We start from the raw sequence: 13,591 nt of genomic DNA, 5'->3' as shown, positions 1-13,591 counted from the left end.
CAAAATGTTAGGCCCTTTACCATCTTAGTGCATCGTTAGATTGTATACGTACACGCCCATTGTACGAGTTTGACTCTTCTTGGATTTAAATTTGAACTTCTTTTTTTTTAATTTTAATATACAATTGTGCATAGTTTATACTTGCAATAAGGTTGTTTCGATTGATCTTTTTTGTCGCACGAATTGCTTGTTGGGTTGGTTCCAGCGAGACACGGATACCTGCCGCATGAGCTAGCAGCCATCATTGCGGCCAACATGTAAACGTAATGCCTGGCCTGGCCAACTGAAAATGTCGAGCTGGGAACTGGAGTGAGAGTAACCGACCGTCCCTGAGCTGCACGCTCACAACGCACAAAGAAAGAGATGGGTGAAAAAAAAGGAGAGGAAGCCGTCGTCGTCGTCCTGCAGACGAAAAGCTCTGCAATATTCTCGTCTAACGATCAAACCTAAGCCCAGGAAGCAAATTCACTCCCACATGCTGTTGTACACACCTGCTCGCTAGCTGCCACATAGTGGCAACCTGTCTTAACCAATTAGCTACAAGTTCTACTGGTACGACTAGTGCCGAGTCCTGAATGCACGCAGAGGACAGCTGCAGAGAGAGAAAGAGACGATCGTTGCGATGAGTTGTTTTTGCATTTGATTTCTTTGAAGAAAACAAGCCATTAATGGGGTGCTTTGGGGGTCCTGGGGAACAGCAACACCAGCTGTCTTGGCCTGCATATCATTAGCGGTGCAAAAGCTGAGAGAGGGGCCCTTTTGTGCAAATAATGGTAGTTCTTGAGGGGGCCAGGGCCAAAGGCGAGGTTTCTGCAATCCAATCCCTCCAGCTTCCAAGTCAAAAGGGCCGCCCGGGAAAGAGAAAGAGGCGCGCTAGGGCTGCTTGCTGGGCTGCAGCGGCATGCCGGCATCATTGCGCAACTCTTTTCTGCCCTCTCCTTCTCGTTGGAATCCAAGATGGTTTCTCTGTAAAGGCCAGCGCACCGTGAGTCTGAGAAGAGAACACCAAAGTTCTTCTTGGACCCCCGGCCCTTTCAGCACACAAATGAAATGAACACACACAGGCTTCTAATAACCCTCCTGCGTGCTGTCCGTCCACTGATTGGTTTTTTTTTGCTCGTGTTTGCTGTAAACATCGTTTTCCAGTGTGTCCTGCATGCTTTCAGTCTTTGAGCAAGCCAAGAGGCTTCTTCACCTGCTTCAACCTGCATTGTTTGCTCACTGATTGGGGTGCACTATTATGCTGGTTACTTTGGCTGTTGGGTCGTGGGTGAGCTGGTCCGGGTCCTTCTTATCACAGTAACCAGGATGCATGCAAGTGAGAGACTCACTCACTGTCAGCGCAGGACAGGGGAGAAAGAGGTGCTCACTGTAGTAGTGTGCCACAGTAGCAGTAAGCTGAATTAACACTAATAATGCAAGTGAGACACGTTTTCGATCGATGGCCAGCTAAGCTGAGCCACAGTTCTCGTTGCATTGTGTGTAGTAGTAGTAAGCTGCCGGTAATAATTGAGCCGGCGAGGACGAGTGGCATTTTTGGGGGCAAGGGGTGGTCCTTTTGTCTTGTGCTTCAACCGGCCAGCAAGCGAAAAATAAACCCCCCAAGGGAGGGAGGGAGGTTTTTAGCTTGAGCCCTAGCATGTGACCATGCCCCTTGGAGCTGCATGTTGTACACACATGGTAGGACCTGGGCTGGGGAGGTGAGGTGAGGTTAAAAACCTCACCCGGGCTCACTTTATGCTCTCTGTAGCAGACTCGCAGTTTCATAGACTAGCTCGTTCACATGCAATGCATGGAATCCAAATGACCTGGACCCTCTGAAAGGCATTAGAGGAGTGCTTGTTAACATCAGTAATGCTTATTTTTCTTAAAAAACATCAGTAATGTTCTTTTTTTTTAAAAAAAACACAACTGTAGTGTGATTTGGGCTTGGGGATCATTGTCACACGAATCTTGGCATGATCTCCACTGGGTGTGTATACAATACAGCGGTTACATGTTGTTCACGCAAGCGGCTTTTGTTGGGGTGGTGACCGTGGCCTGTGACATCCTGATGACCACATCGCAGACGCAGCGTGAGAGTTCGCTCGTATCGCTGTCCACGACGTAGCAGTTGGACGGAGATCGGATGCAGGCCCAAAGCATATCTTGTTCAGACGGCCATTATTTGCTTAAATGTGGAGTAGTTGCTACAAGGCAAGGCAAGGCGAGTCGTAGCAGCAGTTGTTATACTGTACAAGTTGGTAGTAGTATTGTTATGAGCGGCTTGTCATGACAGCGAAGTGGAGGTTGCCTCATGGATGTGGCGAGGGCCATGCGTGCGCATCTCTCATCTGATCACCCCTAGAGAGCAAAAGGCCGGGGCAGTTGGCTAGCCCGGTCCGGTAGCGTCGCGCCCTAATGGCCAGTTAGATAGCCCGGTCCGGTAGCGTCGCGCTCTAACAGGTTCTGAGTTCGTTTCTCATCAGAAGTGAATTTTCGGCTGTTTGGATAAAAAAATCTCATCGCTGTGCTCGCCGCAAGGCTTGGCCCTCTCGGGCATGGGCCAGGGTTCGGGGGTTTTCTTTACCCGGGTAAGCCTGTGTGGCTTCCTTTTAATGAAAAAACGGTGGGGCCATTTCCTCCCCGGGTAGAGTTTTTTTTTTCTGATCACCTCTAGAGAGAGAAGAGAGAGAGCAGAGTAGAGAGAGAAGCACACAAAACGTGACCTCAGGACAATGAAATGAGGTGAGATTGTAGAAGGTGAAAACCGGGGGAAATATATCGCATGGCACTGCATGCAAGGTGGAGATAAGATCAGAGAGGTGTTTGTAAAAACATGAACATAATTTCCGATTCTCAAAGCAGCGACCACCACACCACCTGTGGGCGCTGGTCTCCTGGGGCACAGGGAGGGAAATGGAGCTAGGTATCCAAAGGCCCATGTTCCTCTCCACCAGGAACTGCTATGGGTCCCCACTCGAGTACCCTTCTTGTGGTAGCAGTAACAGTACTTTCCGTTTTAGATGAAAATAAATGAGGAAACTTTAGGCTGTGTTTAGTTTCAAACTTCAAAATTCCAAAAATTTTGTAAATCGTTTGTATGGTGTATTAAATATAGTCGGAAAAAATTGCATTACACAAATGGACTGTAAATCGCGAGACGAATCTAATGAACCTAATTAGGTTGTGATTAGACACTAAATTGCTACAGTAAAGCTACAATAACATGCTCTAATGCTAGATTAATTAGACTCATTAGATTTGTCTCGTAGTTTACAGATGAGTTCTGTAATTAGTTTTGTGATTAATTTATGTTTAGTACTTCAAATATGAAAAGATTCTCTTTCAAAATTCAAAAAAAGAGAAACTAAACACAGCCTTGGTCATTTGCTATGCTATAATTTTAGATGAAACTAAATTATGTACTCCTAAAGTCTACGTTTTTATCAATTGAGTACTCATGATGGAAAACGATGGGGGATGCCAACAAATCTTATGAAAACATGGTTGAAAACTACAAACTCAACCAACTCTTATCTTGTCCTCATACGCTATTCACAAAGTGCCAAACTACGGGCCGATGGTGTCATCATTTGTACTATTATTCTAAACCTTTTGATATTATACAATATAACAAAAAATAATTAAATATATCTTACGAGTGAGTTTGCACACCTCTACTCCTGGCACCACATAGGTTCTTCTGATAGAAAAATATATAAGAGACAATAAAATTTAATTAAATATATCTTACGAGTGAGTTTGTACATCTCTACTCCTGGCACCATATAGGTTCTTCTGATAGGAAAACACACAAGAGAACACCGTAATCTTTAGTTTCACATGTTTAGAAAATCATATGTAAGCAAGTATTATTTGAAGTAATAGAGCGGTTTAAAGGGATCACCGGTATCTAGACGGTCACACCTTACAGCCCCCATCAGACGGCCAACTCATAAACACCAAGAAGTAGTGTTGTGTGCAACCCCGTCCTTCTTCCTTGGTCCCCCTAGCAGAACCCCACCCCATAAAAGCACCCCTCCACTGGCCGAACGGCGAGCACCACTCCCTCCCTCCTTCCTCCAGCTCCCCCCACCCCTCCCAAAACCCCAGTTCAATCCCAGGTTTCAAATCCGCCACCTTTTGCACATACACACATACACAGGGAGGCGCACAGTCACACTTCTCCCCTCCTACCCCCATAGCTCAGCTCAGCTGCTTTACCCCAAGCAAACCAAACCCAAGGCCAAAGGATTCCTCAAAAGAACCACTTCCTCCTCATAGCTCGTGAGCGCGCTCTCTCTCTCCTCTTCACTCCTCCCAGCTGCTGCAGCGGCTGCTTAAAGAGGGGGAGGGAGCCAAGAGGGGAGGAGCAATGTCGGAGCAGCCATTGCCGCAGCCTCGGAGCAGCATGCGGGAGGCGCTGGAAAAGGAGGACAAGGAGAAGGCGGCGGCGGCGGCCGCCGCGGCCAAGGACAAGGCGGCCATTCCCAAGAACGGCGGCAACGGCGGGGGCAAGAACGGCGGCGGCAACGGTGGCGGCGGCGGGAACAACGGAGGAGGGCCACCCCAGTCCGGGGAGGAGACGGCCCGGGAGATTCAGGTCGTGAGGGAGGCGTACCGGCGCGAGACGACGGCGCCGTCGTACGTCATCCCCGAGGAGCCGCCGGCCATGGTGGAGCTCGTGGGCTGGTACCTCTACGGCTTCTGCTCCTACTTTATCACCCATCTGCTGCTGCCGGTGCTCTTCCCGGCCATCGTCACCCAGGTCGCCTTCCCCGCCTCCGACTTCACGCCGGAGTCCAAGTACACCGTCAAGGGCGCCACCTGCTCCATCCATGAGATGTCCATGTAAGAGACGCACCACCTCCTATCCTCCGTGCCTACCTATCTTCCTATCCCTTCGTGTTCACATAAATCTTCTGAGATTTTGCTTCCCACCATTTCCCCTTCTTGCCCTGGTTTTTGAGTTCTTGGTGGGTGTTTTTGGGGGGTTTAGATGGGTGTTTTAGTTTGTTCCTCTCTCAGGGGTTTAGTGATTTGTTTTTTCTTCTGGTATTTTTCTGTATCCTTTTTCCCTCAAGAACTAAGATAGTACAGGGTGGGTCTCTGAACTAGACAGCTGTCTTTCAGGTTTATTTCCTTCGAGGAAGTTGTGATTCTCACCTCTTTTCTTTCAAACTTCGAGCTACTAAGTAGTGAGCTTGCTTTGAGGCTGCCCCCCCCCCCCCCCCCCCCCAGTGCGAGAGTTACCCACTTGTTCCTCTTCTTTAAGAGCTCTAGGTTGGTGCCTGCTTTTCAGGTTTCCACCTGATGTCTTCTTAAAAACAAATCTTGTTTTGTTTATCAAACTAGGAAGCATACGTTACATCCTTCACTTGGAAAACATGTTCCTTTTTTTGCCTTGTTTGCGCCGCCAGGCTCTCTGTCTCCTCTGGAGTTTTCAGCTTGTTATTGCTGGTCCTATTCATCTTGTGATGTTGTGCATGCCTGTTGTTTCTTCTACCACGGCTATTTACCTGCCCCGTACGCTAAGTGTGGAAATAAAACTCCGGTGAAGCGTAAAAACTGGATGTTTTTTCTTGGCAAAAGAAAACATAAAAGAAAAAGACCCTGATTCCTCAGAGATTCCCTACTTCCGTGCTCTCAATTATTAGTAGCAGATAAGAGATTCATGAGCAAAGCTCCAAAACATGCTACTGTTTGGCCCTATCTAGTTGAGTAGTGTTTAGCTAGGTATTTCATACCACCCATTTCTTTCTTTTTTGTTATTATCTATTTAGATTTTCTTTCTCTATCTAGATGTTGTCTTGGAACACGCATTTTTTGTCAGTTTCTTTTTGTTAGCTCGCTAGTGAGGGTCACAAGATTTCTTGGGAGGATAAGGTCAAACAAGAAACTCTTAGGGGTGTGTCTGCAAAACTTTTTTGAAATCCTTTTGTGACGTTGAACATTTGGTTGCTATTCCTGAGATGGTAAAGGGGCAGAGGGAGCCATAAGTGTGAAATTTATGAGGTGCCAAGAGGAGGCCTGTGCATCTCATTAAATTGTTCAGAAACTTGAATCCATACTTCAGATAGCTTCCAGTTTCCGCATCAAAATACAGCAATGAAATACTGACCCAGCTGAATTCAACCAGTTACTACTCACCCAGCAGTAAATTTCTTTTGCAATATGGTACGATGTTAGCTGTTAGATCTAGTTGGCACAGCTGGGGGTTACATTTGCTTTTGTCTCACTTTTGATAGAACCGAAAAAAAATGAGTGCGCAAAAGCAGGCCCATGCTTTTGCCCCTTCTCTTTGGCCTTGGCCCATTTCCTTTTGAACAGGAAAAGAGGGTCTTTACCGTTGCAATTACACAGAACAGCACTCTGCTCCAAAAATACTGTTGGTGGCCAACTGCAGGTCCAGCCAACTGGTAGGTGTGCTACAGCATGTCATGTTTAAAAATCCACCAGACCAACTAACTGCTCTTGATTGCAAAGGGGAGGGGTATTGCTGATTCTTAAATTCATGAACATTGACATCCCAACTCTCAAATGTTTCTTTTCAAAAAAAACTCTCAAATGTTCTTTCTGACTGTGTTAATCTGTAACTTATGAAGTTTATAGTTACATTTGTGTTCATTCTTTAGTATTTACGATTCAAGGTTCATGTTATGCACAAAACTTGCATATGCTCACACCAAATTTGTTGACTGTGGCCAGGTACCAAAGGCTTACTAGGCACTCCATTGCCATTGATGGATCCCGGTTGTCACCATTGGGCTGGAGTGGTCTGTCATGGGCAATTGGCATCCTCATTGTGGCGCCGATCCTCACTCAGACTGCTCACCACCTTGACCGTGGCCAGTATCAGTCGCTCATCCTCATTGCCGCCACTTCCTTTGGGTCATTCTTTTGCCTGCTCACTGGCTTCTTCAAGACAGTCTGGGTGTTCCTCTTCTACATCCTCTTCATTGCAGGATCAATCATTGTTGCTGAGGCTGTGCACACCCGCAACCTTGGACTGATGATCCGTGGCCTTGCTGCGCATGACTCAGGCAAGCACCTTGTTCTTCGTCGCCGTGCTGCTGCCAGCCAGCTCAGCTTGTACTGCACTGCCATTGGAGGCATTGGGGCAGCCCTCATGGCTGCATTCATGTACCACATGTTGCGGCGCACTGATCAGCTCACTGGACTTTGGGTCGTCTCCATCTTCAGTGGCCTTATCTGGTTCATTGGCATCTGCCATGGTCTTTTCACAAACAGGCCCAGCAGCTCATCACCCGCCACAGCATTCGAGCCCAACTTCTTCACCAAGCTCAGCTACAGCATGACCCTTCTGCGTTACCCACAGGCCATTGGCAGCTTGGTTGCTGTGTTCCTGTCATCTTTTGCCACGATGTGCATCTTCACTAGTGGTACACTCTATGCCATTGGTGGTGTTTGCATCAAGCCTGTGCTTGTGCTCGTGCTTTGGATCCTTTACTTCCTGTTCCCCTTGATATCACTTCCACTTCTCCACCCAATCCAGATCATCATCCGTGCTGATGCTGTTCGCATGCAGCTGCTTGGTTTCATAATCTGCCTTTTCGTGTCTGGTGCTGGATTCTACTTCAAGAGCCACAGGTGGAGAGCTGGCCACATCATTGTCATCGCCCTTGTGCAGAGCACTGCCAATGGTATATTGTACTCATTTGGTCGCATTCTGCTCCTTGACGCCTCACCACCGGGAAAGGAGGGTGCATTTGCAGTCTGGTATGCATTTGTCCGCTGCATCGGTGCTATGATTGGCTTCGCTGCTGCATCAGCTGGCCCTGGGCGTGCTGGAGGATCATTTGCTGCTGCATTCCTTGGGAGCTTCCTAGGCATCATTGTTCTGATCTTCGGCAATGTCAGCAACATTGGGGCGCTGAAGGCTGCGGGGCACCTCAAGGGAATGGACGATGAGAAGAGGATGGGTGGTCTTGGCATGGAGAAAGGCGAAGGCATGGGTAGTGCCGTTGCTGATTCCGGCGAAGGCAGGGGGAGGGTATGATGACAATTTCAAGAGACGGTGTATTTCTGGGAGGAAAAGATTGCATTGCTGTGGAGGTTGTGTTTGTGAGAAGGATTTGTTCTCTTCTTTCTTGTTTCTTGGTCGTGTTTCAGTGACACTGTTAATCCCAGTGCGTTGCCCCTTTGATGCATGATGATGGATGACATAGTGGTAGAGTGTGCTAGTTGTTAATGTGTTATTCTTTTGCTTGCAAGACAATTGTAACTGATGATGATATGGTTCCTTGTTCACCACCCGTCCAAAAATCTCTTGCAATCTCCATTCATAATTTAATTTCACTCTACGAAACTGTGATTATGTAGAATGAAATGTACTTCTGTAAACTCTGATATTCCATGTGCATTTCATTGGTAGGTCACCAGTGCCGTTGCAGTGTATCTGTCTGTGTCGAGAACTTCCCAGTTCATGTGTGTCATGCTCATCCGGATAGTCATGATAAAATTACATATCGTATATTACTTGTTTGAACTTTGAAGGCAATGGTAATGCCTACAAGTTCTTTTTCTTTAACCAAATAATCAGGCTTGCAAATGCCATTATAAACAAAGATTATTGAAGCCAATTTTTAGTCTTGTTGCAGCCTGCACCTGGAGTAGTTTCAACAGCATGTGATGTAATTCCTTCTGACTTCATCTGTTAATCATTGCACAAGACATTGTGCTTCCACGCATTAGTTAAATTATGCAAACATCATAACAAAGAATTTAAAAGTTGCATTTTCCCCCCATACTGCGACTCTCAGCATCTGACACATATTGTACCCCCTGTGCACAATAACAAGGTATCAACGGCTAAAAAACAGCATGATGACAAAATTAAGCCTTAGTTGCTCTTTCAGAGTCTGTTGGGGGGCAGCTTTTCACACCAGGTTTTATCATATTTTTGCTTGCGTTCTTTATCTTCACCTGCAAAAAGAATCTCTCACGTCGCCAATCTCCAAAAGTCAATAGACGACTCCTGCCAAAAAAGATTCCAAGTCGCTAGAATTGCAGTCAATTCACGGCGGCATTGAAAGGAAAATAAAAGAAAAAAAATACTCAAGCGATGTGTGTTCAAGTCAAATTGGCATACGCGACGAGTACAAAGAGGTCTACGGAGCCGTCTACGTCCAACGGCCTCGGCGTAAACATCCAGGCACGACCGGAGCAGGTCTCGGCGTCAGCATTACGGCATGTCTAATGGGCTTCTAATCCAATTGGTAACCTCACTTGTTCTATACCAGAGTCAACTTAGTTGCTCTTGTACTTCTAGGGTCAGGTGTGAACTGCAGTTTTCTTTGGGCCTGTGCTTTTGTGCAAAGTCACACGACCTCTGAGCAACTCAGTGGCCAAGGAATTATCTCTGAATTTTCGAGGATTTATGGGGCGTGCTGGAGAAGATTTAACCGCAGTTTCAGGTCTACAAGTGCGACTTTTCTGCGTGCTAATAATTCAATTGTTGATGGTTGGACTTTTGCACTTGATGATGTGTTTACAAAGACTAAAGTACAGGGCTGGGGAGAAAGCAACAGGTGCTTAAGCGTGCTAGGGGCACTAATATTCTCTGTCAAAGGAAAAAAGATTGATGTGGTAGGTTTTAAGATTTTGGATAGTGGAATGGTTGGAGAAAGCGTTTACTTGGACATTTAGGTCCTGTTTGAAGCAAATCTTAACTACTTCCCGCTTTTAAAATGAACTGATTAGTTTATTCTGAATATCATGTGTTTTAGAAAGAGGAAATACAAGAGAATTCAATGAATCTTAGTATTCTTGCCACACTTGGTTATGTTAAAATGTCTGTCTAGTTTCCTTTTGCAACTAGTATTATGTGTTGTTCTAATCAGTTATGATTGGGAGTGCTACATCATCATGGTGTCATGTTCCACAGGGATATATATGAGCTTGCAAGAGGTGACCATTGGCATTTTTTGGTTAACCTACAACATCAGATCAGATAGACGTAGGCAGGCAAGGCACGGCAGGGGGCATGGGTGGCTGTCTGGTTGATGCCATGCCTCATGGGTCGTATTGTCCCTTGTCACCCTTTGTTTTTGTATTCCATGCCGTCTGATATTTGTGTGAGAATGGGTAGGTTTTTCATGATTTCTGTGGCCTGCTAAGGTGCTGTCACACTCAAAAACTGTGTGCAGCCTCTCAGCTGGTGCGGTGAGGACCTCACTGTCATTGTAAAGAAAGAAAACAAAGCCAGGGCAGGGCAAGGGCAAGCAAGGGCGCTCGTGTGTGTTCACGGGAAACAAGCTAACGACAAAAACAGACGGCCTCGTCCTCTTTTTACCGTTGCCAGTACAGGCAATCAAACCATTCGTCTAAGCTCATTTGACAGAAGGTAAAACCATTTTTTTTAAATTGTATTGTACCTGCCAAATTAAGAAACCTGGTGGCCAGACCTGCAATCTCTCATTTTTTATATTACCATGCGAGAAAGATAAACAAAATATGTGCACGATCAATAAAGAAGTTACCACATCAGGACTCAAGGATTCAGGAGCATGGACTGGTCAGACATGCAGGCAATGGAGGGGAGGGGAGGCCATGGAGACCTGCAGAGGGAGAGGTTTTTTTTTTTTTTTGAAAATACCTGCAGAGGGAGAGGTGAAGCCGGAAAGCCATGCCCTGAAAGTCTGAAACTGAAACTGATCCGTGATGATGACAGGCACGCTTGTTTCTTCTTCTTCGGTTTCTTTTTTTTTTGACCATTCTTCTTCGGTTCCTGGCTTGACTGCTTGACCACTGCAACGCAAAGAATCCCGTTCCCTTGTCATCGTTTCCGTTTCGTCTGAGTGCAAATGTAATGTTGACCCGTTTCTGTACTAGCCGTTACTGTAGCCTTCTGTGTCAGGCCCGCCCAACGGTCATGTGTAGAGAGAGAGAGAGAGAGAGAGAGAGAGAGTAATCAGGCACTACTAATCACCCTCTCTGTCCTCTGGAAGCACAAGCATCATTCAAGTTTGAATAGCGCTGCAGCATGTGTGCAATTGTTGTCACAGGCTTACAGCGAGCAACGGATCAGTGCCAATCAGTTGATTGTTTATGGCTGCTTAAGTTGTTGCCGTGCAGGGTTCAAATCTCTCTCTCTCTCTCCAGGGCCTGCTTCGATGGATTACCAACCAGCACACAGTTTAAGTTAATACCCACTGAGTAATGTGCTTTTGGCCGCTCTCATCGCCGGTTTGAGAATTCTAATTCTGTCCCATGCGGCAGCTGCAGGCCTTGAGAAGAGAGTTGACCAGTGCATGAACCTAATAATTAGTTATTAGTACACCTGTTGATGTTACTGTAGACAATTAACAAAAGGCTAGTCATTAAGATTGGTCCTTAGTTTCGGCAGTAGGAATTAATAGCATTGATGAAGTCCTAATCACTTGTTTAATCAATTTGCCCAGCCTATCCAACCAGGCCTGCAAGTGTATGTGCAGTGTTGTCCTTTTTTTTTTTTGAAATAACAGTGTTGCCTTCTTGATGGTGGTTTTCTCCTGTTTGTTTTCTGCTTGCAGCAGCATAGATAGTGAAGCCTCAACTGGCATTACAAGATTCTTGCCTACCTGCCCTGCCTCTCCAGAGATCAGCAGGTAGTTAACCACTGTAGTTGCCTGCTTTATTAGGGTCTATTTGGATGAGTTTAAGTTGAATGCTAAATTTTTTTTTCGAACGCGCAGAAGAACTGCGCATCAATATATTAAGAAGAAAAGTTGAATGCTAAACTTTAGCACCTGTTAGCACTCGTATCAATGCTAAAAGTTTTGAGTCTTGGTTAAAGTTTAGTCCATCCCATTAGCATTTCTGTTTGGATAAGCTAGTGTTAAAGATTAACACATTAGGACATTAACACTTGGGTCCAAATGCACCCTTAGTAGTGTTTTAACAAAGAAACAAAAGGCAATGGTAATTACACTGCAATTGAAGAATGGCAGGTACTGCTGCAGGCCCTGAACAGAGTAGTACACCTTTTTCTGATTCTGAAGATCGGCCGTGCTCAAATGGCTTATCATGTCCTTTGCATTAATCAAATCAAATCAAGCCCATATAAGTCCTGCAAAAGTCCAGTCGCCCCACGAGCAAAGAGAGAAGCAAAGCCAGCGCGCCAACTCCTTTTGAACAGCCAAAAGAGGAAAAGAAGCATTATATATATCGTGCCATTTTTTTAATGTTTATCGTCGCTGAATTTGGGGAGACCATGGAAAAGGAACAATATTAGGTGAGACTGAGATTCATCTTATCCGCACCATCCTAAGCTGACCCAGGTCTCGGATTTACCTGTTTTAACAAAAAATAATAATAATTAGACGGTAACAATAATTTTTTTAAAACTGTACTGTAACAATTCTCATTAAAGTTTCAGTGAAAAGGAATGATGGCCAAAAGGGATTCCTTTCGTTCATGTGTTTCCTATGTACCGGAAACAAGTAGACAAATGAAGGCGAAAAACATGTAAATAGTCACTGGAGACTGGACTGCTTGCTCTGACTAGTATGACCTCATGATTAACAACACTATTCATATACTGGCACACAAATTCAATTCAGAACATGATCTAAAAAAAAAGAAAATCATTTCAAAATATGGACCAATAATTAAAAGAAAACGTTCCCACATTAAGTGACTCAGCAATATCTGATAATAATTTGTGCATACAACTTATACATGGATGATTCTAATCCAATGCAAGAGGCCCCAGCTGCAAGCAATCTCATGTGCTAGTATATGCAAACTGCAAAGTGTCCAGCTTAGAAGCCCAGCTACCTCTGAGCACTAACTGAAGATACAACTGCTACATGCTTTTAGCCTTTATTTTTCTCAAGGATTAGTACTTGTCTGTCACTTGATGCTCACGATTGTGTAGCCATGGCAGCCAACATCTAGTTGGCGATGTTCTCACATGGATCGACAGGGCACCTGGCCACAAAAGCGCTAATCCTCCTAGTGCGAGAGTTGGGTGCAGCGGCCAACACCATGATGAGTATGTTTCAAGAACCCTTAGATTCAGGAAAGCAGCAACAAGTTACTACTCGTATTGGACACTGCTTAACACATCCTATCTCTACATCCCTCTGCAGTCTAAGTTTCTAGACCATCGTTTTCAGTTACTGGCATTTGGTATTGTTCTGAATTCTGATCAGACTCTATCCTTTTACCCTATCTCTGCAGAGAACTACTGTTGCTGAAGGAATAGTCACAAAGTTCTATTTCTTGTGCACGTCGATTGTCTTTTGGAAATGAGTAAATGAATTGATTGACTGGTAATATTGTAGCAATAGAGCAACATGTAAGCATTCAATGTGAACAGTGGGAGGAAGTAAACATGACATGTATCTAGAAGCAAGTGTCGTATGCAAAAGAGACATCGCACCAAATCCCATTTAGTAGTGCCAAAATAGATTATGCAAGCAGCAGCCATATCTCTCAAGGTGAGAAAGCTAGAAAACAAACATAAAAAGCAGAGATGACAACTACAAGCGCCCACAAAGTCTCTATTTTCTAGGTCTGAATTAACGATGCCCCTGGCATCTTCCAGATGAAATTCCAACCCATCTTATCCACTCTCAGACTCTTCCCTGTCGTGTGTAATACA

The 13,591-nt window shown here is 45.3% G+C and overlaps 1 protein-coding gene across 1 annotated transcript; it reads left to right on the top strand.

The window, feature by feature from the left end:
* Positions 1-2,007: 2,007 nt before the first annotated feature.
* Positions 2,008-8,346, top strand: LOC120702391. The gene is made up of 2 exons (XM_039986177.1): positions 2,008-4,833; positions 6,691-8,346. The coding sequence occupies exons 1-2, from the start codon at positions 4,358-4,360 to the stop codon at positions 8,000-8,002; spliced, it is 1,788 nt and encodes a 595-aa protein (XP_039842111.1). The 5' UTR covers positions 2,008-4,357; the 3' UTR covers positions 8,003-8,346.
* Positions 8,347-13,591: the final 5,245 nt, after the last annotated feature.

Source organism: Panicum virgatum, chromosome 4K (assembly GCF_016808335.1).
Source record: "Panicum virgatum strain AP13 chromosome 4K, P.virgatum_v5, whole genome shotgun sequence".
Classification (NCBI taxonomy): domain Eukaryota; kingdom Viridiplantae; phylum Streptophyta; class Magnoliopsida; order Poales; family Poaceae; genus Panicum; species Panicum virgatum.
Note: the sequence above shows the minus strand (reverse complement) of the source record. Positions and strands in the feature narration are given on the sequence as shown.

Excerpts from the sequence above, each read along its gene's own strand:
- LOC120702391 (XM_039986177.1), top strand. The coding sequence starts at position 4,358 with ATGTCGGAGCAGCCATTGCCGCAGCCTCGGAGCAGCATGCGGGAGGCG. Across the intron at positions 4,834-6,690 it reads TCCATCCATGAGATGTCCAT|GTACCAAAGGCTTACTAGGC; the intron begins GTAAGAGACGCA and ends GACTGTGGCCAG.